The 27,646-nt window shown below is 45.6% G+C and overlaps 1 protein-coding gene across 4 annotated transcripts; it reads right to left on the bottom strand.

Moving 5' to 3' along the window:
- Positions 1–652: 652 nt before the first annotated feature.
- Positions 653–26,714, bottom strand: arhgef11 (Rho guanine nucleotide exchange factor (GEF) 11). 4 transcript variants are annotated; one of them, XM_069672090.1, is made up of 41 exons: positions 25,175–26,714; positions 21,978–22,069; positions 21,778–21,882; positions 21,618–21,667; positions 21,484–21,541; positions 21,206–21,405; positions 21,029–21,100; positions 20,518–20,625; positions 20,358–20,406; positions 20,206–20,243; positions 19,988–20,080; positions 18,083–18,151; positions 17,873–17,977; positions 17,618–17,716; positions 17,373–17,415; positions 16,197–16,293; positions 15,922–16,044; positions 15,423–15,446; positions 15,207–15,333; positions 14,983–15,076; positions 13,606–13,635; positions 13,360–13,489; positions 13,014–13,220; positions 12,809–12,856; positions 12,461–12,609; positions 12,234–12,374; positions 10,396–10,472; positions 9,893–10,018; positions 9,687–9,804; positions 9,451–9,599; positions 9,275–9,350; positions 9,010–9,192; positions 8,843–8,924; positions 8,657–8,737; positions 8,378–8,433; positions 8,125–8,259; positions 7,514–7,747; positions 7,137–7,238; positions 6,672–6,970; positions 5,015–5,147; positions 653–4,936 (listed from the first exon to the last, which is right to left on the bottom strand). In XM_069672090.1, exons 1-41 carry the CDS (start codon positions 25,207–25,209, stop codon positions 4,887–4,889), a joined length of 4,287 nt encoding a protein of 1,428 aa, XP_069528191.1. In that variant the 5' UTR covers positions 25,210–26,714; the 3' UTR covers positions 653–4,886. The 4 variants fall into 4 exon arrangements, with proteins under 4 accessions (XP_069528191.1, XP_069528192.1, XP_069528194.1 ...); XM_069672091.1 differs by having other exon boundaries at positions 21,984–22,069; XM_069672093.1 differs by lacking the exon at positions 7,137–7,238.
- Positions 26,715–27,646: the final 932 nt, after the last annotated feature.

Raw genomic sequence — 27,646 nt, 5'->3', positions numbered from 1 at the left:
ATGATGTCCAAATGTTTAATTTAGACTTAAAATGAGTCAACTGTTACTTTTAAAGTAATAATCTCAATTTTCATTATAATAAATGTCTGTTGAGTCTCTATCTATCGCCGAATGAGGTAACACTATGGTGATGGAGCCTATGGCCCACTGACGAAAGCCTTTGCATTTGCAGTATTACAGACTGGCTGTCTGTGGCGACTTTCATGGAAAGACTCGTCGTGGTTGGTCTGCCAGAGAGGGTAGGCGGAGCTAAGCGGCTGCTTTTCCGGTCTCTGCAAGTGTTGCGAGTAAACAGTAATCTACTATGGCTGAACAAACAAAGAAAAGATGGATGACTACAGATACAACTTCAACAATAAGTGAAAATCCAAAGAAAAAGAAACAAATTGGACGCTCAGATGAAGCAAACAGTCTGAAAAGGAAAGCGACCGTCAGCCAGGAAAATGGAGCGTCATGTGTGACGGCCAACCGTGGACGTCACACATGCGACACTGTCTGGATATTTGGGAAGTGTGCTCCTGCAATTACCGTTAATCACCATAGGTGCCGCCAAAGACAACGAAACAGATCTTCGAGATTGCCACTTTAATTTGACTCAAGTGAACGGTGACTTTTAAATTCAAACATCAAACACTACCATTAGTCATTTTCTTTATCCAGTTTTCTTTTTAATCTCACAAAACACATGAATCTGAGACATGAACTCTTTTTTCCTTCTGTGCAGCTAAACAATCTCACCAATTTTAAAAACAAGGGAGAAGAAAATAATTTATACATCCTTTTTTTTTTTAAATCATATCTACAAAAATAAAATCAAATACGAGGACTAAGGCTTTACAGAAAAAAATTAACATATATAAAACAAGTGGGTCTGATCTCTCTATATTACATGAGTGAACAAGTTTTTTTTTTGTATTTAAAAAAAAAAAGAAGACAAAATTAAAAGACAATGAGATGTTAAAGACGTGTGTATGCATACAGTAGTTTGCACCGTGCGGGGAAGTTTGTTTGTGCAACTTTTCTTTAAAAAAAGGAATCAGTTATAGCTTGTTTTTTTGTTTTTTTTTACGCTGATGTCAATGTACAAGTATGAAAAAAAGAATCGTTGAAGATACAAAGAAACTGAAGTGTAGAGGTAGAAATTGGAGATGAAAAATGCTGTAGTTAGAGGAGGGGGGAGGGAGGGGAGATGCATGGAAAAGAAGGAGGAATAAAATCTGATTCAGCAAGCTCAGACCATCCCGCGTTTTCTTGTGTCAAATTATTAACAACTTCTCGTTACATGATGACTGTGTTAAATGGTCTGAGATGCTTGAAAATCAGCAAAATGTCAAGAAAAAACAAACAAAAAAATGTTCCCTTCAACCCCTCAGGAGAGATATTTCACTTTGGTAGAACATTGTTTTCCATTTTAGCACAAATTCCTCAAGTTCAGTCCCTAAGATCACCTGTCCTGGCGATCAGAAGCTTTTATTTTGAAGTTTCCTTTTTTTTGTTCGTTTGCAAAAGTTAGTGTGTCGGCTACAAAGTAAAAGAGTTTTAGTAGTAGAATCGGTGGCTGGTAGTGAGTAAATATACGTGGTTCCTGGTTTGGTTCAGTTAAATTGTGTTTTGTCTGCAGCGCCTGTCTTAGTATTTGAAACCAGCTCAAATAATATTCAGTCCAGTGCGATTCCCTCGAGCTCAAAGAGGCGATTCAAATGCTACGAGAAAAGTGCCACTTTAAAAAAAGTAGTTCTTTCTTTGTGATAAATACAGATTTTTCTGTCTAGCGTGTTTTAGAAATAGAGAAAAGAAGAAAAAAATCACTTGGCTTTAGTGTCAGTTTTTGCTCGTCTAACTGTATGTATCTGAACGTCACAAATATTCAACTGCTCCTACATATGATTAAAAAAAGGAATAGTTTGACATTTTGGTAAACATGGTTCTCCACTTTCTGGCCAAGTCCACACGCGCCATTTGTTAAATACGGAGCTGGAGCTAGCTTAGCACAAAGACTCACAACAGGGGGAAACAGTTAGCATGGCTCTGTCTTAACGCTTCAAATCCACCTGCTAGTGTCGTTGAAACACACTAAGTATCCTGTTTAATAAAAAAATTGGCACATAAAAAACATGTTTTTTTAGGGGTAACTTCCTGGAGTCTTGTTGTCACAGCAACAACTCCATATTAGCGAGGTTTAGATGTTTGGGTAGGCCCAGGCTAGGTGTTTTTCCCTGTTTCCGGTCTTTATGCTAAGCTAATCTAAGCTGCTAGCAGTAGCTTCATATTTACTCTACTACTGCAAATAAAGCTTATTTGCCAAACTAAACTACCTTTAAATTAACTGCTGCTTGTTTTAACTGCGCTGTCTTCACAAAGCAGTTAAATAGAAATTCTACAAGTCTAAGTACGGAGCTGGAGCCAGCGGCTAATTAGCCTAGCTTAGCACAAAGACTTAAAACAAGGGGGAACAGTTAGCATGTCTCTGACGGTTACAAATCTACCTGCTAGCATCTTTAAAACACACTAATTGTATTGTTTTAAAAAATATATGTTTACAGTCTTTATGCTAAGCTAATCAAAGCTGCTAGCAGTAGCTTCATATTTACTCTACTGCTACTAATAAAGTGTATTTGCCAAACTATTCCTTTAAAAAATTAACTGCTTTGACTGCTTAACTTTGCTGCCTTAACAAAGTAGATAAATATGAAGTCTACACCATGCCATTTGTTGAGTACCAAGCTGGAGAGAGCAGCTTATTAGCCTAGCTTAGCACAAAGATTTAAAACAAGGAGAAACAGTTAGCATGGCTCTGACGGTTACAAATCCACCTGCTACGGTTAGCTTGTTTATTAGCGAGGTTTAGATGTTTTGGAAGGATACCTTCCAGGCTAGGTGTTTCCCTGTTTCCAGTGTTTATGCTAAGCTAATCTAAGCTGCTAGCAGTAGCTTCATATTTACTCTACTGCTGCTAATAAAGTGTATTTGCCGAACTATTCTTTTAAATTAACTGCTGCTAGTTTTAACTGCAATGCCTTCACAAAGCAGTTAAATATAAAGTCTGCACGCGCCATTTGGTAAGTATGGAGCTAGAGCCAGCAGCTAATTAGCCTAGCTTAGCACAAAGACTCAAAACAGGGGGAAACAGTTAGCATGGCTCTGTCTAAATGCTACAAGTCGACCTGCTAGCGTCTTTAAAGCACACTAATTATCTTGTTTAATAAAAAAATTGGCACATAAAAAACAACATGGTTTTGAGGGGTAACTTCATGGAGTCTTGTTGTCACAGCAACAACTCCAGGATGTTAAGAGCTTTAACTTGTTTATTAGCAAGGTTTAGCTGTTTAGGCCCAGGCTAGGAGTTTCCATCTGTTTCCAGTCTTTATGCTACGCTAATCTAAGCTGCTAGCAGTAGCTACATATTTACTCTTCTGCTGCTAGTGTATTTGCCAAACTATTCCTTTAAATGAACTGCTGCTTGTTTGAACTGTATATAGAATATAAAGTTTGACCATGTGCGTATACTTGAGTTAACATTTCGTCCAGTTAAAGAGGGTGGTGGGGGGGTCTCTGTGTGATAAGCTACTTGGTAAAGAGCGCAGACCTGTAACTGCTCTGCATGTGGGCTACATGGATATAAACACTGTGCATGGTACGAGCACTGGGTGGGAGAAGGGAGACGTTGCTGGTTCACAGTATTCACACAATCCGCTGAAAGATGCACATGTCAGAATCTCGTCAGCGGTGATATTTGGCAGCTTTTTTCACTGAGCGACAAACAGTGAAAATTCAAGTTTCCACAGTTTGAATCTGTATTTGTCCCGTTTCCTCTCGCTCGCCCGTCTGGAACTTTTTTTCCCCCTCTCGAAACATCCTAAAACGAACATCAGCAGATCTGTCTGTGAATCCTCTGAGCTTGTTGTTTGAAGTCCCTGCACGCCTCTGAAGCAGCAAAGAAAACCTGCCAGCATCTCAGTAGTAAACAGCGCAGTAGTGTTTCCAGAACTTAAAAAATAAACACAAATGAAGCGCGTAATGATGAAAATGTTGCACCAATGCTTCCAGACAGCCAGATTGTAGCTTAAAAGAAGGCTTATGGATATGTCAGTGTGGCTGTTCCCAATGTCAATAACTCGAGGGGATACAAAGCTCTGAGATGAATGAAACGGTTAAATGATATATATGTGTGTGTGTGTGTGTGTGTGATATATTGGTTTCCTTACCCAGTGCAAATAACCTGAATAATAACACAGTCCTTCGGCCGTGGTGGCAGGTGAACTCAGTGTAAAGCAACCAGTGGAGGCGGGGGGAGGGCAACCCCAGGAGGCCATCTTGGCTCAAGCCAGTGGCATCTCCAGTCCCTGATCTGCCACCGTGGAGGACGTACATGACAGAGGGATGCATTGTGGGTAAAGTGCAGGGGTGATGGGTCCCTCGGATTTTCCTTAAATTAACATTTCAACACTTCTCTGCTCCGTTTCCTTCGAACCAGCTCATTAAAGCGAGCAAACGACAACATATTCCTCCACAAATATCCAACTAGTTTCACTTTCAATACTTCCAACTGTTTCTCTCTCTTCACCAGTCAACTTGTCTTCTGCCTTTTTGTTCCTTCATAGTGTTTCCTCGCTCCGTCCTGGACCCCTTCGTGCTCCGGTTGAAGTCAGAAGTTGTGCTCACCTCAGGTCAGGTGAGTCCGACTAGCCTCAGGGCGACAGAAAACAAACAAAACAAGCAAACAGCCGCGGTCCTTCCTGGGCTTTGTTCCACTGGTCGGTGCATGCAGGGAGGTGGGGCGAGGGGGAGGCGGGGCTGAGCTGCCTGAGTACGACAGCGGGTACGTTTGTGTGCGTCCATATGCCAACAGTCAAGACCGAGCAACTGCAAGTAAATCCGCTCTGACGTCAGAATCCAGTCGACTGGATTTTGGGCTCAGCTGGACTTCCCTCTTTGCCTGGTGGGGTTTAAAGAAGATAACGTTAGCATGAAGTAGTTCAAAAGCTGCATCGAGGCTAATTTTGTCTCTCCTCACCGTCTACCGAGCCGCGATCCAGAGACGGCGTTCTGGAGACGGTGGCAGAGTGGCACTGATGCTCCTCTGACTCCTGATTGACAGGCGGCTCTGTGAGGGTTTTCAGAAGCTTGTGATGGTCCTTCTCGATTTCCTGTAGAGGGGAGAACACGCAGAGAAGCTTTAAATGTACGAGTGAGGCATCGCTTTTTCTTATGCTAGCTGGTAGGAAGTAGAGGTCTTTACAGGTCCACCGGAACCCAAAGACCTAGGACCCAGCTTTGATTAGAAAGCGCTGGTCATGATGAAAGTAATCTGTATTAACAGATTCTACATAGTAATTTAGAATCTGTAGGCAGGGACGTGGAATCCCGGGAGGTCAGGTGTTCTGGTTTCTATTTGTAGAACACTTGTAGTCCGAGTAATATTGACCAATCACGTTTCAGCAGGCTGCGGCAGGAAAAACAGTCCGTGTGGAGAGCAGGCAAACGTAATCCGCTGTAATGCCATCCCAGCTCCCATCAGCGTGATCTGACGACGATTTAGCTTCTTATTAATCTCTATAAACAGACATCTGCATGCTAACAGCTAACAACTTGTTCTAGATCTAAAATGCAACTTGAGATGAATTCCCTTGACGCTGTGTCACAAAAGCAGTTCAGCGTTCAGATTTCCCGACTTCCTCGAATGCATCAGAAATGATTGATCCGGCCTCTGTTAACAAACAAGCATTTTAAAAGTAGTTTTCTTCTCCTCTTGAGGACAGACCTGACCTAATCTGCATCATGATGTTTCTTTTTTCTGTAAACAAAGCAGCACGTGGAAAAGGAAGTTGTTAGTTGCTAACCGCTGGCTACATGCCCCGGCATGTTTACAGGTGTGCCCAGAGGCTGTATCCTCGTCAGACTATAGCCGATGGGGTTTGAGACTGTGATCAAAGAGAGAGTGCAAGCAAAGTGCAGCTTCGGCCACAAGGTGGCACCAATGACCCGGCCGAGCGAGTGCTCCGGCTGCTTTCGCTCAGGAGGTGAAGGGTCAGAACACGGATCACACAACACGGATGAAACTAATGTTAGCAGTCGTGGCGACGAGTGATCGTTACCATTGTTCAAAAGGACAAAGAGTTATCTTTATTATGCTCGATGCAACAAAACGCTGCTTCTAAACGAGCTGAGCATTTGTCGTCCGTCTGCGTGACAGCAAGTGCACTTTTAATCTGACATAAGAAGAGGATTAGCGTTGGTGTTTTTATAAACATAACATGGATAACAGAAAAGCTTTGAAAACGGTGACTTGTTGATAGCAATCAGCTGTGAGGTCAATTCCTGATCGGGTCTGTTTCGCCCGGCTGGGGGCGGGCCTAACATTTCTCAGGTCCGGGTCCCAGCTTCAAATAATAGACTGATCCCCTTTGGTTCTGGGTTGTAAATTCCCGGGTCTCTTTGGGTTCGGGCACAACATTTTGGACCCGTGAATACCTCTAGTAGGATAAAAAAAGCGAGCTCCTTTCCACATAATGGTTACAGCATTCATCCCATGTGAAGCTCATATCTGTTGTCGGCTACATTTAAAAAAGAGAAATACTCACAGTGCTGAACGTTATCCATCAGTTCGCCTCTCTAACTAGTACGGTAAATAAAAAAAGAGATGCTTTGTGACGCTCTTGTTTCAGACTCACCTTCAGCTGGCGTAACTTGCTCATCAGCCCCTCGATCGTGTGGAAAATCTCGTCCACGTTTTTGATCACGTGGCTCTGGTGCCCCGCCTGCGACCCGCCCGTTTCTTCCTCTTCCTGCTCCAGCTGCGCGGCCTCCGATTGGTCAGGCTGCGGCGTCTCCTGCTCGTGTTGTGTGTGTGGCGACATCACTTCCTCAAGAGGCTGAGGGAAGTGGGTGGCGGTGGGGGTGGGAGGGTCGTCGGGGTCGTCGGTGACGCTCTCTCCCTGCTCTGTGGGCATCACCAGGTAGAAAGTGTTCCCTGGAGAACAGAGACGGGATTAAAAACTACATTTACATTTACATTTAAATTTTCTTTAGAGATGTTCAGACACCATTTTTTCAGACGCTGGGATGGTTATCAGAACAACTCTAAGTCTATATATCTATGAAACACTACAGTACTTGACCAACATAGTTATCATTACCCTGCGTAGTGGCCCCGCCTCTCGGCTTGGATGATTGGTCGGAGACATCATCAGTGATGTCATCAGGGACAGAAGAAGAAGAAGAAGGACCCGCAACCACAGCTATGCACAGAAGAAAGAGGTGTGACAAAGAAAAAGGTGTGTGCCGAGGAAAAGAGAGTGAGGAAGAGTGAGGGAGCGAGTGTGCCATCAGTGTGTCGTGTCGTGAGCAGCAAGCAGACAAAAGAGATTAACAAATTAATCCATCACCAAAAGTGTAGAGAAAACATGCGGAGGAAGGCAGCCGTCAAAGACCCCACATCTGATCCCAGTAAGCTCCCCTCAAACCTGCTCATGGGTTCAAGATTTGAAAGCGTCCCTCGATCGGATCCTGTTACCTTTCCTCACGACGTGAACGCTAGGCTGCTCCGCCTCCGGGGGCGGAGCCTCTTCAGGCTCGGCCTCCCATTCGTTGGTGCTGAAGTTGAGGACCGTCTCCAGAGACTCGGGCCGCTGTCGTTCGGTGAACGAGTTCCTTTCATTGCCCGTCTCGTTGGTGGGCGTGTCGTCCGAGTCGTGGCTCCAGCCGTCCTCTTCCAAGTCTCTCAGGATGAGCTGCCGTAGAGTTTCAACTGGAGGAAAACATTTACTGATTACTGACAAGCTGTTTGAGATCTAACTGCTCTTTAAAGTGATAATCGCAAAGAGTTTCATGTAAATACATCTCTGTTAAGTCTATCGCTGAATGAGGTAACACAATGGTGACTGAGCCGATGGCCCACTGATGGAAGCCAGAGAGGGTAGGCGGAGCTAAGCGGCTGCTTCTCCGCTCTCTGCAAGTGTTGCGAGTAAACAGTAATCTACTATGGCTGAACAAACAAAGAAAAGATGACTACAGATACAACTTCAACAATAAGTGAAAATCCAAAGAAAAAGAAACAAACTCGACGCTCAAATGAAGCTTAAATGCAACTTTGTAGAAGTGATGCAGTTGTTTTGGACTCCTCACCGTCTTGTAAAGCCGCCTCCGCCACACCCGCTGCTTTCCTCTCCGATTGGTCCGAAGGCGTGGCGGCTGAGAGCGCGATGTCGTCGTTGGAGGAGTGAGTCTCCATGGAATCCGACTGCTCTGTCAAGGAGTTGTCTGCAAGATTTCAAACACATAAAAGTTTAAAAGAAACAAACAGAAGCCGTTTTGTTTCCTGACTAAGAACGGACCATAAGGTTCAAACTGTATGTGATTAATACAGTGTTGTAATTACCTGCAAACACGTTGCTTCCAGTTGAGACGGGGGATGCACTGCCGAGGCTGGGGGATCTACAGAAAGTACACACAGAAGACACAGTGAGACACTTTCTGTCACTGCAGTTCATTCTTCATTTTTCACTCTTACTGCAGAATCAGTAACTTAACTCCTTCCAGCAGAGTCCGTTTGTTCTCCTACTAAATGAATAATGTTTGTACTTTTGCCACCTGTGTTTATAAGTCAAGCTCTGACACAATCCTTTATTTATAATCCACGGATATCGAATGAACTCACGAGAGACGCATGGATCCGTGATTGATCAGCGGCGATGAACCTCCAGCCGATGAGATCGTCTTTTCAAGTAAATCTTTCCAGCTGCAAAGCAAAGATTAAAAGTGTTTCAGTTTCTGAGGGATGAAGATGAACGCAGACGCTCGTGCACCTTCCTCAGTTTAATCCTGAATGTAAAAAACAGCTCACGTGTTTTTCTCCGACGCTGTCCCGGCCACCAGCTCGTAGATCTGCCTCTCGGTGGTGCTGATGACGTAGAGGGCTTTGTTGTCTGGAGGGAAATAACAACATTCACACGTCAGATCGGATTAAATCTGCGTTCAGTTCAGCTTTCTTCTTGGCGACAGCTCTCGTACCTGTAGCTACCGAGCGGACCAGCAGCGAGTCCAGCTTCACCAGAGGGCTGAAGGAGGTCTTGCTGTCCCCGCCGCCTCCTCCGCCTCCGCCCAGCCAGCGGGACGGATACCTGAGCTGCAGCCGGTCGTCCGGGCCGCGCTGCAGGAGGACCAGGCAGTCCGACAGCAGCAGCGCTTGGATCTCTGACGGAGTGGGACATGTGATTAACCAACCTGATGAGAACCGATGACAGAACAGAGGATGCGTGCACGCAGAAATACTGACCGATCTGCTTGTCTTTGCTGACTTTCCACGTGAGAGGGCCTTCATGAATCATCCTCTTGGTGGTGAGGTCCAGACTCTGTGAGACAGAGGAAGAGGACACGTTCAGAACTACAGATGTTACCTGAACTTGCTCATTTGATATCTGATCCAATATCTGTGCGAGACAAAATCACTACCTTAAACTGAGGCGCGGCGTCCAGCCTGCGCTGGTACTGGCCGAGGCGTTGCCGGTCTTCCGTTTCCCTCACGTCCTCGTTGACCGCCTGCAGGATCCCTCTGCAGCACGCCTGAGCGCTCTGAAGCGACGGGAGGTCGGACGAAGCGGCTAACCCACCAACAGAAACAAAGGTCTTAAAAATCAGGCTTTTTTTCCCCTCCTCTTGTTGATGCTTATTTTGTGTTGGTGCCTCACCCTCTGTGTGTTTGATGATGTTGTCCAGCAGCAGCGGGTACTTCGTGAGTCTCTGCATCTCGGACACCAGCAGGTCTTTGAGCTGCAGCCGGCGACAGTGAGGACTCGCCTCGCACTCCTGAGCAGCACATGCAGAGGCACGTTAAGCACACGGCTGAGATGCAGCTTGGTGCATCAGACATGTGTGTGTGTGTGTGTGTGTGTACCTGGATGATGTGGGCAAAGCGAGGGTCTTTGCGTTTTTTGTTCTTGATGAGCTCCAGAGCCTGAGTCTGCTGGCTGCACAGCTGAGACGCCTGCTCCTGAAACTCGTCTCCAGCTGCACCTTCAAACTACAAACGCACACCACCGTGAGCACCGTGGATGTTCAGTGTGTCCGCACATGAGCACCTTACAGGAACACTGGAGGATCACTGGCTCTCCCTGAGGTCGAACCAGGCTCAAAAGAGGAGATTTATAAATGGGGTTCTATCACGGACATAAGCAGAAACATAAGAAGAGGACACTGGCTACAACAAGCTGCAGTGAGAAAGTTTAAAGAGGCTGGAGGAGAAAATGTTGATTAATCCACAGAAGAGTTATAGCTGCTAATATTATAACACACACAAAGAAAACAAAAGCAGAAGTGCTGTATTACACGTGATTAAAGTTTTAATCATACGTAAGGAAACTTTGTGCTTAATGGTCACATGTTATGTTTGTCACTCACCCTGGCCAGCATGACGTCCCCGATGTCCTGAACGATGGGAGTTTCTCGTCTCTTCTTCATCGCCTCGCACAGACTCGCTACAGCAAAGATAAACATTAAAACATTACTGTAAAATTCGTTGTGTGAGACGCACTTTTAATACATTTCTTTCATCTAAAAAGTGTTACAGTTAGGGATGCACGATATTGGATTTTTTGCCGATAAGCTGATATTTTACAACTCATTTAGCCGATTACCGATACCGATATTTTTTTCCTGCACACCTAATAGCAGAGATCATCAACTCTCTTCTGTATTGGAATCAGCGTACAGTATAATGGTGATACTCTTATCACATCTGTTACAACGGTCGGGGTGACGGGTCTTGAGATGGTTAATCAAGTTTGTAGTGTTGACAGACTTTGCCTTGGCTCCTCCTCGCATCACCGAAGCTGAGCAGTCATTGCAAACAGCAGTTTTGCTATCTATTTCGGACACTTTGAAAAACTTCCACACCACGGACATTTTGGCTTCTAACTCTCTCATGCTGCAGGTAGACACACGTGACGTCATCACGCTGCGCCGCGCAGGTCTTCTTCGCGCCGGGGACATTGCGCCGAGGTCGGGCATTTCATCAAGTATGCAGCAGCACATTATTTTATCGGTTAATTATATCGGCGGATATCGGCGTGTTGGCAGATATCCGATTTTTAAGCCAATATCGGCCGATACCGATAACGTGCCAATAATATCGTGCATCCCTAGTAACAGTATTTTCTTTATCATGATCGCCAGGTCAGCCGCCATCCAACCACCACACCGCAAGCTACAGGATTACAAACTGGACATGGTGAACAGATGGTAGGCTGGACTTTGTGTGTTTTGAATGTGGGATTTATATTCTGGATTTTACGGTAACTTTAAATAACTCCACCTCAGAGACATAAAAACATTCTCATATGGTTGAAAGCAAAACCAGTTAGTCTAACACAGCAGTTATATTTGACTTTCTTACATGCTGCCTCTAAATTAAAGCCCAGAACACACATTGACTCTGTGACGCTGCAGGCTGAGGTTGCACCAAACACTTGCTTTGCTGAGGATTTGCTTCAGCGCTGAATACATGTTGACTCACAGTTAACCGTGCACACAGAGACAACACAGGCAGAGGAGAAGAGACATAAAAGATCCTCATTAAAGTGCTTCTTAAGTTACGAGGTGGAGCCTCCGTGGATCGGACTTGTTGTCCAGCACGTCCCACAGACGCTCGATTGGATTGAGATCTGCGGAATTTGGAGGCAACACTTTGAACTCGTCGTGTTCCTCAAACCATTCCTGAAGCATGTCTGCAGCGTGGCAGGGCGCTTTATCCTGCTGATGGAGGCCATTAGGGAATACTGTTTCCATTTCCTGCTCTGCAACAATGTTCAGGTAGGTGGTGCATGTCAAAGTAACACATGAACGGATGTTCCCATAGTGCATCCTGGTGCCATGTCTTCCCCAGGTAAGCGACGCACACGAGACCAGGCCTTGAGCTACGGTTGCTCTTCTGTTGGATCGGAGCACACTGTCGCTGGTTCACTGGTGTCCCTTCCTTTGGACCACTTCACTAGGTACTGACGACTGCAGAGCAGGAAGAGCTGCAGTTTTTGGAGATGCTCTGACTCAGACCTCTAGCCTTCACGTTTTGGTGGCCATAATGTTGTCGGTGTAAATAACCACAAACAAGATCCAACTCACGCACAAGAGAAATATGATTCTTCACATGAGAAACGAGGAGTTACATCGTTGATAACAGTAAAAATAAACACTGAATTTTACCATGTCTACATCTGCAAATAAGACACACACACACTGACCGTGGAGTTCGTAGACCTGGGGCAGGTTTGGGAAGATGCAGGCCAGCTCATCAGAGTTCAGCACAGACCTCATCTTCTGGAAAAACACCTGGTCCAAGACCCTCAAGGTCCGCAGGTGCGACGCCTCGGTTGTGAACAGCTCTGATGACAAAGAGAGGGAACACCGTTTATCATGCTGCACAATACGGTTAAAAAGAAGTCACAAAGTAGCCGCTCTCGTCTCGCACCGTAGATGACGGCCTGCCTGTCCACCTCCCTCGGGCTGAGCGTGGCGAGGAGCTGAGGGGGAACCGTGTCCTGCCAGTTCTGACCGTCGCACACCTCCTCCTCCAGCGCCGCGGCGTCCGGCAGCAGGGCCAGCGGCGAGTCCACGCTCCTGCAGAGTCACGCGCACACACATGAGCACAGGTAGGAGGTATGGGCGGAGGTGGTGGCAGAAAGCAGACACACGGGCGTGGATGGAGAGAGACAGATTACTGGAAAATACTAACACATCTACTTCAAGAGTTTGTCTCTAATTCCTGCCAGAGAGTTTGCAAACTGCTGATCATCCCTGGGAGGACGTGGAAACTCACCTGCGTCTAGACCGAGGGGTGTATGGGGGTGTAGGGTTCTCTAGAGACCTGAGTGTGAGAGAGAGCGTGAAGCTGTCATTAAAGGGGAGAGTTTTTATTTTTATTTCACCCCGCTTTAAAAATTCTCCTAATTTACACATTTTTTCTGACACATTTGAGATGATTCCAGTGAAATGTTGGAGTGAAAGCAGCGGAGGAGCTGTACCGTGCAGAGCTGCTGGAGGCAGACGACGACGTGCTGTGCTGCAGCGGCCTGAGCCCCGGCCCCTCCCTCTCCTCCCCGCAGTCCTCCATGTCCACGTCGCTACGAGAGCGGGGGACCGACTCCGTTCCCGAGGCGATGCCGCGCCGGCGTCCTTCTCCCTGAGCCTTCAGCGACTCGCTGCGAGCCAGACGCACCAACACCGTCGGGCTGCGAGAGAGACATGAGGAGACGCTTTCAATACGGGGCTGTAACAATCATTTGATTGTCTGGTTTCTTCTGATATCATCAGGACACTCCTCAAACAGGAAGCATTAAAGCTCCAGGTGAAGCCGCCCCGCAGACCTACCTGTCCATGCTGTCTTCTCCCAGGCTGCTGGTGGAGAGCCTCTGGGGGTCTGCGGCGTCCCCTCCCTCCTCTCCTGTCTCCGTGTTGTTCTCAAACTGCTGGATGATGTTCCTCACGCTGCCGGGGCGGACTGCGCACACGGACATCACTCAGTTTAACAGCGTGATAAAAAGATGGTCAGCAGAAAAAGTTGATGAGTGAAATAAAGAGGCGGAAAAGTGAAAGTAAAAGTAAACAAATAAATACCTTCGGTGGGAGACAATGGGACATGGAATGCTACAAAACCAAAGCAAACAAAATCAGAACAAGAAACAATAATAGTTCCACAAATCAATAAACAAACCTGCAGAACAACAAAGGATGAACAGGACGACATCAATGTAAGATGAGCGAGAGCGTCATGTTTGTGTTAGCGTGCCTGTGCAGTGGTCCCGACCCTCCCAGAGTAAACAAGTTCCTGCTCCCGACCCCCAAATACCCCGATAAGAACACAGGCTGAAATCGATCACATAGCGGAGTGCCATGCGCTTTAGTCCGTGCTCTATGCGCCGTGTAAAGAGGGCCCACAAACTCTCACAAACACACTGAATACAATGTATTCTGAAGCCCTGTTTGCACGGGACTAGTTACACAAGTGACTGCAGGTCCCCAGGTAATACTAGTGTGAATCGGCATCTCCGTCATTTGGGGTTGAATATTTTTTATGCAATGTTTTTGTTATCGCCGCACCTTTTTCCCCCGATCGAGCATAATGGAGGCAGCGGTGGAAATTATACACGAAAGAGAAGACGAAGACGAAGAGGGCGAAGTGCAGTTTGTTGTGTTGGAGTACAGAAAGCGTTGCTCAGTGCTTTCTAAAAGATTGTCATGGCTGAAGATCCTCCCTCTTCGTCTTCTCACTCCTCTCTCCTTCTTCCTGCAACAACTACAGTCTCGCGCGAGACTTCTCCGTGAGCGAGACTTGGTTACCGTCAACAACACAGAGCTTAAGGTGAAGCAGCATGGCTGCCACAGTGATGTCCGACACTTATTATAACGACCTGAGCCTGTCAGTAGCAGAAACAAGCGCTTTATGTTGCTGTATATTGGCGTATGCGCGCTGCCATGTTTAGTTACATTGTATCTCATGTCGCGGCTGCCGGCCGGAGCTCCCTCCCTGAGTACTGGATCGATTTCAATCATTGTTGCACTGACACACAAACACATGGGACAATAGGGTCTAGGTTGAAGACTCCTGAAGTTATCCTTTAAGGCTTTAAGTAGATGTTATGCGAAGCCTTGACATGTGTGTTAGCTGTAGTTTAATACAGTATCCTGTGTGAATGCGCTGCATGAAACGCAGACGTGAGGAGGTCATATCTAAACCACATGAGGTCCCCAGGTGACACTAGTCCCGTACGAGTAGGGCTAAAGGTGATGTAATGTAAAACACCATACACCTGGATGTTCACATTGAAATACTGACCTCATGAGATGCTGTGATGCGTGTGTTTATGAGCGTTTACATCAGTCATGATTAAAGGGTTAATTTCTTCATTTTCTTCTTAAGTTCTTTGCATTGAGTTGTGTTCGTATGTGTGTGTGTGTGTGTGTGTGTGTGTGTGTGTGTGTGTGTGTATTTACTGGACTGCGATGTGGTCCGGGGTTTGCCGATGTACTTCAGGATGGGATTTCTCTTTTTATCCTCTCCATCTTTCTCCTTCTTGATACCACTCAGCTGCAAGGAGAGAAACCAAAGAGTCACATTTATGTCACCCCGAACATGCCGCTCAGGAGTCACGTTTAGCTGGATTAGTAAAAAGTGTCGTTGCTACCTGCGTAAGAAGAAAAAAACTCTTCACTCTCACCTTTTTGGTCTTCAGGAAAGCGAGCCACTTCTCCTTCTCTGTGCTCAGACCGGGGAACACCTTGGAGTCTCTCAGCTTGATGCCGGAGTGACGCAGGTAGAGGAGCACGGCCGACGCCAGGGGAGAACTGAGGAACATGGCGGAGGGGAAACGTGAGGAGACAAACAAAGAAAGCCAACTGCTCGGACAGGTGCTGCCTTTAAAGACGTTGCTTACCTTCTGTCCTCCTCGTGCTTTGATCTGAAGCAGCGGAGAGAGAGACATAAACAGGCTGTTAGCTCCTTCCAACACAAATAAAGAGATATCCAACGCGACTCCTCAGCGTTAAATCCAGCTCACTCAGGTGCAAAACGCAGGTGTGAGAATGAGACTGTAGAGCAGCAGTCATGTGACGGGAACGGGCCTGCGCGTGTGTAAAGTCGGAGGAGTGAATGTCATGTGGTTTGCGGCTGTGAGCGACCTTTGTTATGACATCCTGGGTGAGCTGCTTGTGTCGCTTTGTAATAACTGTTTTATGGGGCTGCGAACATCTGACCCTGTCGCTATGGAAACATTGTTTAACAGTGTGTGTGTGTGTGTGTGTGTGTGTGTGTGTGTGTGGGTGTGTTCACGCTCTCGCCCTCGCAATGAACCCCGTCGAAATTTTATAGTTTTTAGCGAAAGCACAAAAAAAACCGTGACGCAACAGCAGCTTCTGACAAAGGTGCAGACTCACAGTATTTCCCAGAGGGCGGTGACCTGTCTGTCCACCACCTGTCTCTCTTTCATCGGGTCTCCGTCCAAGTGCTGCAGGTCGCCCTCTCCAAACAGAGAGCCCAGACCCATCATCTGCTTGTTCCTGTGAAGCGACAACAAGTTCACTTTGATGAAACCTTTTTATAAAAGGTTTTAATCATTTTTCCAGATTGGTAAAAACCTCATTTGGGACACAGGCGCTACATTTCACTGAATAACTCGGTGGTGTTAGAAAATAAATGGTCAGTGATGAACCTGTAGTCCTGTATCTGGTCCTGGATGTCCGGCAGCACCTGCTGCTGCAGCTCGGACAGAGGTCCTCTGATGTCCTCCTGAGCATGGAGTCGACTTTCTGAAGACACAAAACACAGCATGAGTCACAACAGGCTGATTTCCTGTAGTCTTTCCCAGTTCAGGCTAGACTTTATTTTTTACTGCCGTTAATATTTCACAAGTCAGATATACGTTTACGAGAACTACATGAAGAAGTCGATACAGCTCTAAAAACAGAAGAAAAAGAAGAAAGCATCGTTGGTCCAAATTCGTGTTTGTCAAATTGCCGTTTAGGTCCGTTTGTGTTTCACTGAACAGAACCGCTTCGCTGCATTTGCGAAGTTGAAACCATCCAACCCGCTGGGACACCTTTTCCTCAGCGAGGCGGCTTCTCAGGGACGTTTGTATCCAGTTCTGGAGCGAGAGTCAACGCTCGACTCAGGAACCGTGCTGAAATCCCGGATGACAGTTTCACCATCACCGTGTGGAATTTGAACCCGCCACAGCCACGCAGCTCTTTCATCATTGGCACTATATCTCGCCGAGTACTGAGATGCAAATGATGAGTCGCGATACGGCCAAAATCCTATGATATAGGGTTTATCATACCTCCATAAGGATATCGCGATATCGCATTATTTAACAGTAATTTAACAAATAATTAGTCTTAATGAAATAACCGCATGTTAAAGCCTTTTCTGCATGTTAATAAAACACGCCTCCCTCTATGGTTGGCTCCAGGTTCACTCCCACGTGCGAGGATTAGAACGTGAAGCTGCTGGTTTTGTGACATCACGATAGAGACGATATAGAAATGCAGTTTCATATTGTTTTAACAACATATACTGTCCTATTGCCTTGCCCTGTGTTGCTGTCCGTCTCCAGCTGTCCACCTCTCGACGTTTTAACAGTGGAGGTGAAGACTGTTTACATTTAAGCTCTCTTGGCAACACGTCTTTTAATTAACACGACAGCCTATTAAACACGCATCTACTCATTTTAAGTACTTATTTATTTGGCATATTTTCCCACAGGACATTTTGGCTGTTGATATCTTTATCTGCCGGACAACTACGCGTGATACCGGTGAAAACGTAAACGCTGGTCTCGCCTGAAAGAAGAGAAATGTAAGTTCAAACTAGCTCTGAGTGTTCTTACCTATGTCTGTGAGATACTCCTCTCGGACTTTGATTTTCAGGGGCTGAAAGAGAAAAAACGTGCAGATTCAGACACCGAAACATGAACGGTTCAGTAACAACAGCAGACACAGGGATCACGTGACTGTTATTAGCTTATTTGTTAAAGGAGGTTTTACTTTATAAGATCAGAAGAAAGTTTCACATTAATTGGAAACAGTATTAACACATGGATGATATTAGTATGAATCATGTGTGGGCACGTACAGCATCGGGGTCCAGGAAGTGGGAGCAGATCTGAGGTGCGAGTGCGCGTGCGTCTTTGGGACTGGAGCCCAGGTAGGCTTCCACCGACAGGTAAAACAGCTATCGTACACACACGGTGCCATGATTGAAACAGAATCAAGATAAAATCAGTGTCTAGATACTAGAGTAAGTTACAGATCAGGTTATGAGCATATTCTCTAAGTCATCACAGAAACATTTAAAGGAGAAGGGACGAGATGTTTCCATCAGGCTCACCAGAGGGTTGGGGTCCAGAAGCTGCGTGAAGATATATCTCATAAAAACCGTCATGTGCGCCGGCCGCGACTTCAGCAGCTCGATGTCCTGAAACGGACCGTCCATCTGAGGGGGACGGAGCGAAATGTGACAAAGCGTAAAGACGGAGGGAGCAGCAAGACGTAAGACAGGAACACGACGAGGTGGGCGAACGCCGAGTGTCCGTCTCACCTCATTGAATGCGTAGCCGTCGTCGTCTTCGTCCTCCTCCTCGGGGCCGATGATCTGGGCCTTCCCGCCCTGTGGACACAGACGCACGCAGATTTCAAGACATGAAAAGCACATGGCAAAGACTATTTTCATTCATCTACCGGCGCACAACAGCACAGGATGGATATGAGCGTAATGTTGTGGTGATAAATTACCTCCTCAGTTTAAGGGATCTCCTTCAGTATAAAGCCATGCAGGTAAAGGTGGAGCACAGGCTGTCCTGATGACCGTAATATAGCAATACCTTTTTTTTCCCATGAGGCTAAACCTTTCTTGTTTTACACTTTAATGTCTGTGTATTAAATATGAAAAATGTAAGGGGGGAAAAAAATAACTAAAGGTGTAATTCCCTGTTGCAGCTTTTCTCCGGGCCGGGGAAGGCTGGCCCGATCCTGGGCGGACTTCCAGGAGCTGAACCAGGCTGCGGAGGCTAAGCTCGCTGAGAGCGCTACGGGGGCCCCTGATCTTTTTGGGCTCGCCATTACACTGTGTGCCAACAATGATCTTAAAAATGGCATCACAACTCCGCCTCAGTTGTTGGTTAACTTTTAAACCATTTGTTGTGGACGATCGCCATCTTTCATTCCTCCTGGCTCTGTAGTTGTGAGTGACGGCTGGCCTCAGTCGTGAGTGGTACAATCGCTTTACAGATGAGTGCTGCCGTCTACTGTTGTGGACGCATATTGGCATTTAAAAGTCGAGACCCTGAATGTAAGACGACCCCACTTTTTCAGATGTATGTCACAGGGGGGAAAAAAACCCTGTCTTATATTCGGACCAATACGGTACATCAAATTGGAGGGTCGGGCTCAACAGGGACGACTCAGGCAGGATTAAAGCGGAGGCTTTTGTATGAGTAGTCAAATACAGACATGAAACCAACAGGCATAAAGGTCGTACAGTTGCTGTTAAGCTGAATGGAACCATCTTGTCGACATCAAAGACTGTATAGGATCTCGCTTGCAGGCGTGTTTAACAGCAGAACAGCCTCTCTGTGTTGGTCTGAGGTTAACGTTCACAGGTATGAAACTTCACTGACTGTAGTGATTGTTTTAGTTACGTCTCCTCTCACCGTTCCTCCTCTACTCTGCTAATCCGGAACTGATCGGCTGCAGGAGCTGGATTTGTCAAGAGAGCTGTCAATCATCTTTTTGACAGCATCAAATAACTAATTAAAAATAAACTTGGACATAAATCAGCATGATAAGAAGTAACTATAATGACAGAGACCATGTTTGAGAAAAATTATTTGTCGTGTATTTTGATTTTATAGGATGACTCCCATCTGTTAACATGGAGGAGGCGGGCTCTATGAGCTATACTGCAGCCAGTCAGCAGGGGGCGATAGAGAGGGTTTGGCTTCACTTTTAGGTCGTCCATCTATACAGACAGCCTTTGGTCGACATGATATTGGATGTACACACAGCACTAAGATCAATAGAAGTAAAGTCACTCACAACAGAAACAACCCTTAGGTACTGACACTGCACACTCTGCTTTTACCACCTGAGGTATATTAAATGATTCCTTTGCTGCGAGGGCCCGCCGGGTGCGTGATAGACATGGAGAGGAACAGATGAACACAGAGCTACATCTCTAAGAGGCACGCCAAATGATGCAACGGTACGTACACAAGCTGCTGGGAATTCAAGTGTCGTGTTTGCCTCCTTAAAACGGCTTAAAATTCAGTCCACATGTTGAGAATGAGCAGAAGTGTTCTGCAGGTGTCCCTCTGCTGCCGAGTGATTTATGAGGGAGTAAACAGAGTCGCAGCAGCGTTTGTTGAAGACTCTGAAATCATTGAATGTTTGCTCTGAGGAGCTTTATCCAGGGTTAAGTGGCTGCAAGTGCGTGCGTCAATCTCACCGAATCAGACAGGGTGTGTGTGTCGGAGCTCTGCCGCCTGTGTTGGGGGGTCCTGAAGGAGGATGAGGGGGAGGAGTGGGGACTCTCAAAGGCCTGGGGAGGAGGAGGAGGGAGGGAGGGAGGGAGGACGAGGGGGGGACGGGATGAGTGGGACGATCACATACACAAACGCACACGTGCAATCTCACCGGGTTAATGAAAAGAGAAACGCTGCCTACCTCCACGTCTCCTTCGGTCGAGTCCATCGATAGTCGACCTGCAAGAAGACAGCAGATTAAACACCGACAAACATGGTAACACTTATATCCATTTAGAAGACATATTTGTGTGTATTCTGGCTGATTTGTACAACAGCTAAAGAGACGCAAACCTTCTCCTGCAATGACGTAGCTCGTGGTAGACTCCGACCGCGTTCCCTCCTGTAGAGACAAATCAAAGCATCAGGCAGATGCTTTATGTCTGACACAAAACTCATGTAACTTCATGTATCAGGCTTTAACAACAGAAAAGGGTGTTTATATTTTCCTCACCAGATCTTGCTGGATCTTGACCCTGACTTGGTTGGCTCTCCTCTTGGCACTTTCGATCCGCTCCTCCAGCGACGAAGACGGGTTCCTCAACTGCTCCTCCAGCAAGTCCTGTAAGAGGACACAGTCTGGTTATTACAGTGATAATCATCAAGTCTGTTAAGTCTCTATCTATCGCTGAATGAGGTAACACTATGGTGTAAATAAAGACTGGGTGTCTGTGGCGACTTTCGGCGACCATATTTTAACACTGACGTCTTTGTAATGTGTTTTTATATAGAGTTCCAGCGTCGTGGAAGCAAAACGTGCAGGAGGTGTAAACAAACAGCGCGTGCTTCACATACACACACTCGGTGTGTCGTCGCAGAGGCGGGACAACTTCGCCCCACCTGCAGCCGCCGTGCGTTTTACATAGAAGACGAGACGTAACAGAGGCCTAATAATCCCGCCTTGAACTGGCAGTGTAAAAGGGGGTGTACAAGAGGGATGTTTGTTAGTGTGTGCGTGTGTTTACCTGCAGTTCAGCCTCTTCCTGCTCCAGCATTTTCCTGAGTATCTGAGTGGCGTGTTTCTGGACTTCCGGGTCCTAAAAACAGAACCACAACAGAACCGTCATTTTGCTTCTCGTTAACAATTCTAATCGTGAACTTGAAGGCGAGCCGACAAGGTAACGTGTTAATATGCCGCTCACCTGTAGTGGTTTGGGTCCTGTGATTCTTTGGGAAGGGGTGCTGCTCAGTCCCGAGGGCAAAGGTGGGGGCGGAGGGGGTGGAGCCTCCCCGGCCAGAGACGTTCTTTGATTGGGTGCGAGGTCTGTGGGGAGGGGCTCTAGGGGCAGGGTGGCGGCCGAAGGGGGCGGTCCTTGTAGTGTCAGGGCGACGTACGGTCCAGCTATGAGGCAATTAAGAAAGATAAATGAAATGAAACAAATCAAAAGCAGCGATGAGAAACAATCATTCTCAAACTCACATTTGATGAGCTTCACCACCTCCTGATGGGACATGGAGGACACCAGCGAGCCGTTCACCTGAGAGACAGACATCGTAAGTTCACTTAGGAGAGGGATAAACTCTGAGAGTGTCTGTGGAGGAAACAGTAAAAACCTTTATGATTCGGTCCCCTTCATGGACCCCCGCCTTGACCGCTGCACCACCTGTAAAGAGAAGAAGCACGCACCAACGTTTCACCCCGCTTTGTTGGACCTTATGCATGAAGAATCAATAATATGAAAGCATCAACGCGTCACTTGTGCGTGTGTCTCACCTGATCGCACGTTCTGCACGAGCTTGACTCTCTCTCCACACACTGTGAAGCCGAAGCCGAGCTGGTCCTTCTGCACCACCACACATCTCTGCACAAGACCGGGACCTGGGAGAGGAAGAGCCAAGAACGATAGATAATCAGAAATATGGTGAATTTAATCCTGAAATATAGATATAATCCAGCATGGGACGTTGTATTACCCGTACTCTCAACAGGGTAGTCCACCGCTGGCTCCCTCTGCTGGGTGGCAGAGGATTTGCGCTCCGAGTCCCCGATGGTCAGACTGCTGAGCCTGAGTTTGAGAGATCAGAGGAATAGAGGTTCAGCGTTAAACAATACCGGACAAAGTGATTCAGTAAACTCTCTGGGAGGGCTGGGGAATGATATGTAGGGGATAAATAAAGAAGAGACTGATTGGAGGAGAGATAAATAGGAAGTGATAGGACAGAAGGGAGAGAGGTCAGAGGATTTAAGGGCGCATGTTCAGAAATGTGAAGCGGGAAAATGCACGAGAAGCTACAAGAAACTCACCAAGCAGCAAAGGGGCTGAAAGCGAAGCATGACAGAGAGGAGGAAAGAGATAAAAAAAGGGGGGAACAGAGAAAAGAGAAATTCACAATGAACACCAGTCTCAGAGTAAGAAGGACACAGAGAAACCAAGAGTTCAATTCATCCCACGCCCTTTATACCCTGACAGATTGTAAACACCGAGAGCTGCCTCGACTCCCATGAGCCTATTTATTTAAGGGCGTATGACACAAGGCCACAAAGTGTAAACACTGAAGTGATTTCTGTGAGGTTCAACGACTGCTTTGATTTACTGCGATCTGGGGATAAAGAGCGAGCCACTGTCCCCGCACAAAGAGAGGTTTACTGTAAGAAAGCACAACTAATTAGTTTAGTTTGTTTAACCTTTAAAGAAACACTGCAGACTTTAGCTGTTTCGTGAATGTGAAGATTTGCTCCTCATGTTCAATATTTCGGTCAGACAAAATGAGCAATATGAAAACTTAGAATCGGACAAAAATAGTATTTATTTTTACATGCATCTAATGATCACTCATAGACTCATATGGATGCAGCATTTGGCTGTTGATAGGAAATGTTCATTAGTTAATAATCATGTTATATTACATGTTAATGTGTCGCGTCATTCAATATTGTGCAGACATGTTGTCAGCCAGTTTCGCTGCAGAGCACCATCTGCTCAGCTGTGATGCTCTGGCAGTGCTGAGGGTATAAACAATTAAAGTGACAGTGTTTAAATAAATGTCTGTTAAGTGTCTATCTATCGCTGAATGAGGTAACACAATGGTGATTGAGCCTGTGGCCCACTGATGAAAGCCTTTGCATTTGCGTTTTCCATCGGCCAGCAGTGGTTGGTCTGCCAGAGAGGGTAGGCGGAGCTAAGCTGCTGCTCTTCCGGTCTCTGCAAGTGTTGCGAGTAAACAGTAATCTACTATGGCTGAACAAACAAAGAAAAGATGGATGACTACAGATACAACTTCAACAAGAAGTGAAAATCCAAAGAAAAAGAAACAAAGTCGACGCTCAGATGAAGCAAACAGTCTGAAAAGGAAAGCGACCGTCAGCCAGGAAAAAAAAAAATACGATTTTCCATTGTTTTTACTGGCGCATGGTCGTAATGCAGTACTGCTGTCTGACGGTGGCTGTAGCGCATCTGAAAGCAGTTCGCAAACCGCCATTAAATAACAAAAGAAGAAAGCATTAGTGCCCGGTGCCAGTAAAACAAGTGTGCCATTGTGTGGAACCGGAGAACGTGCAGGGACTATTCGAAAAAATAAACGAAAATGAGGTCAAGAGCAGGTCAATTTAGCATATCACAAATCTACAACAACCATGCACATGTCATGAGAGTGAAATAAAACCAAGAGAGCTGAGTAAGGCGTGCACAGGGGGTCTGCGAATAATGGTCGAATAGTTCCCAGTGACTATTGAATAGTATTTTTGCTTGACATGCCCATCCCTAATCAGGTCCATACTGACTGGTAATATTAGACTGATAATATGTTGTGATTAGTTCAGGATTTGTGCGAATGATCATTTTTTGCACATTACATTATTATGTAACCTATTGATGATGTGAGGTGTTTTGGATGTTCCCCACAGACATGTCGAGTTCAATCAGGGGAACAATATTTGTTGCCATGGCTGCAGCACTACAGTTGTAGTTTTTCATTGTTTCATCATAAAAAAAATTGCACTTGGCCGTATTTTGATTTCAATGCTATTTCAATAGATTGTGCAGCCAAAGCCAGAAAGCAACCGAGCCCCATCCCTGAGCGGCTGTTGCTAACTCCACCTACACTGCTCTGTCGAGCCAAAACCAGCAGGAATTTACTGCCTCAGCTGTACAATCTGTACATGTCAATAACCCCAAACCCTGACAGACACTCTCACTGCACAGCCGTTCCTACCTGAACATGTGGGCGTTTTTCTTATTGGCTGCCCTGCTGTCACATGACACACACACAGACACAGTGGTAGGCACGTGTGTGAGAAAGAACACGCAGGACAGAAAAAAAAAAGTCGACAGCAAAGACAGGAAAGACACATGATCAAGACAAAGATGCATCTAACACAGGATCACAGAAACACAGTGCAGGGCTACGTGGTGAATGTGATGGATGAACAACATGAACCCGGATCTGAATGCCGATTGTAACCTTTCCCACTAAGCAAAAGAAGCCGGGTGTTAGCGGGTTTTCTGACCAGTGGGAAAGGGGCTCAAGTTTACCTCTCACCAGACTAAGCAATCAGTAACATAAATGTCTTTTAAGATTTAAACTACAGTCACACCAGTGCAACATAGTTAGAATAAAGATATAAGGGCTGGGAAGTGACCAGTGACTGATGGAAAATTAGCAAACTGTAGGTTTGAGATCAGTCGTGTTTACCCTCAATATGCATAAATTGATGTTTGACCCTGAACATGTTAAATAAACACACACATCTGTCCCAGTTTTTTGCTGTTGCACAGCTAAAACTTCACCTCTTTTATAAGTCTAAATGTTAGCCCTTAAACGTCACGTCTCTTTTATATTTATTAGAGGAAATTGAATGCTAATTTATGACTTTGATTGATGATTTTGAAGAATTTATGGGTTTAAATGCATATTTGAATCAATGTTACCCCAGCCCAATAACTGCCCTGAACATTTTGGCAAAATCTGTCTTTAAAGTCCGGATTCTTGGTCTCTACTATTGACATGCAGTGTATTTTGCCTTCTCTTTCCTTGTTCCAGCGGTCAGTTTTATCACCTTCCCATAAACAACTGGTCTGACAAGTCTGTCTAGTCGCATGCTGATAGTCTGATCTGGGAGCACTACATTTTTGAGTGAGGCGTCTGGGTGTAGTGGATGAAGGGATTCGTACCTGTCCAGTGTAGAGGTGGGCTGGCGGAGACTCATGTCTGCGGCCGGCCTTGTGACGCTCCTCTGCTTCCTGGTGCGGGATCAACACTGTCACTGGGCCTCTTTTATCATCATCCCCATCACTACCATCATCATATTCATCTCTTTCCCCTTCAAGTTTTTAGTCCACACAATGGGGCTCTCTGTTGTGCTTGGATCAGATCTTCAAGCTAGTTCAGATGGGACACTCCTCATGTTCCCATTTAAAAGAAAGTGCTGCTTGAATCACCTCAGTATCCCTTTTCACTAGGTTACATTAGTGGTTAAAAATAAATACTACCACAGAGGCTGTTAGTGGCTTAAAGCAGTGGTGGTAGTGGAAAATGGATACAGGACAGTCTGCTTCCTCAAAGGTCATCAATCATGAATGAACGGCTGATATGTCTGCTATGTCTCCAGGAGGTCAACAACTCCCATGCTTTCTAGGGTCTTTGAACGTGTCTTTCAGGAGTTAGATTTACAAAGTAACTTCTTCAACATCAGCACAGCATTATCTTTAAATTATGTTTAGTGACAGATTGCAATACAGACTCCCATACGAGTTAAGAACTACCATAATGTCATACGCTTGCATAGATTGTTTTACAAGCCCGAAGTGAATTTGATAGCGATATTATCCGTAATGTTACAAACTAATGAAAAGTAATGGATATTTAGACAATATATCGTACCGCAGTTTAATAAGAAAAGGGGTAAATTACCAAACCACTCTAAAACGCTCCCAAACTAACTGTAAATTACAGATATTTACATGCTAGCACACTGTAAACAACAGCCAACCCAGACGCTAACTGACCGTTGGTTTTCATGACGCTAAGGAGCTAGCTGGCTAATTAGCCGAATACCCGGCGTTAGCTCGCTCAGCCGTTGGGCGTTTAAAAATAAAAATACCGATAACAATTGTTCAAGTTTCTTTCCTAAGTTGACTTTCCTAACTGGTTGACTTGGGAGTGATAACGATCATCTAGAGCGGCCTGCTATGTCCAGCTAGCGTTAGCTTCCTGAAGTTAGCTCTACGGAAGGCCCAGTTTCAACCCGCGGCATGGCGTTGGTGCTGAGGCCGACCGAATGCGCCGTGGGTTCGCCTTCCAGCTGCGCCAATGAGTCGGTCCTGTGGAAGTAGCTAGCTAACTAGCTATGGCTGCAAGATGAAAGCACAGCATGACTTTAACTGCATGCGAATAGATGGATATTCAGGTGGTCGAGGTAGTGACAGCCAATGCAAATTGCAGCTCGTTTTATCCCAGAGTCCAGTATTCAAACACTAAAGCTGCATGTTAGCCAGCGAGCTAGAAGGATTCCAGTACAGCTCCACCTCGGGTCCTTTTTTCCCCAAAACAAGTCACAATGATAAAATCCAAATTTGCTTTTATCCTTCTCGTGTTGTGCCAGGATATTCAAATCCAAATCGTTGCATGCATTTATTGCCCTTTTAAATCCCAGTTCTAGAAATACAGATCTCTGATGTGTTGTTATCCTACTGTCCTGACTGGCTGCTGATCCACCACCATGTTCTCAACAAACAGAATGCAATAGCGCCCTCGTCTTGTAGGACTGCGGTACTGCAGGTCATTTGCCCCGTTTCAGCCTCGATGCTACGAACAATCTTCAATCCATGGAGGCTAGAGTAAACTGGCATTGGAAAGATTGATCCCAAAAATACAAACAACATACAAAATATAAGTCACAAAAGCCAATACTAATCTAGGAAAGCGTATATCTGCCACTCTGGGGAAAAAAAAGGATCAGTATCATGTTAAAGCTGCTGTGAGGAGTTTTTCACTGGTTATGAAACAGACTGAAATTAACTTACAAAAGCAAACCAGACCATCAGCGACAAGATTGATTATTTCTCTATAGTTATTTTTAATGCCTGAAACTGCTGGCTTCGGGTAGGTGTCAGCCGAAGCGATTACCTGCAAGCGGCCTTTGTTTACATTTTCCAGGGCAAATATTTAAAGTGAGTGATACATATGACTGTTAAAGAAAGCAGGATGAGATTTTTTGTTAAAAACCACAATTTAAACATGTACAGGACAAAATCAGCAAAGAGATAAGGGGTACGGCTTTGTCCACAGGGGGCGCCAAAATTAACACAAACTGAAAGTTCCTCACAGGAGCTTTAACATGATCATTTATGGTTATAACATTAAACTTAATATGTTATAAAATGAAACTTATCATGTTATAACAAAACTTTTCTGGTTATAACGTGATACTATTTTTAATTATTTTAATTCTTCTTAAAAATATTGCTAATGAGAAAGAAAATAGCAGGTTTAATTTAGATTTTTCTGCATGATTTCAATCACAAACGGAACATATTAGGTATAAAAACATCTCGAGTTTAGAGAACAGAACCATAATATCTTTTCTCTTACATGAATATTTGTAAACAATAATTCTGTCGGCTGCAAACGGAATTTATTGCAAC

The sequence above is a fragment of the Semicossyphus pulcher genome, unplaced genomic scaffold, assembly GCF_022749685.1.
Source record: "Semicossyphus pulcher isolate SPU_LCO1_2020_fin unplaced genomic scaffold, fSemPul1.0.p SCAF_21, whole genome shotgun sequence".
NCBI classification, from domain to species: Eukaryota; Metazoa; Chordata; class Actinopteri; order Labriformes; family Labridae; genus Semicossyphus; species Semicossyphus pulcher.
This window is presented reverse-complemented; position numbering and strand designations above follow the sequence as displayed.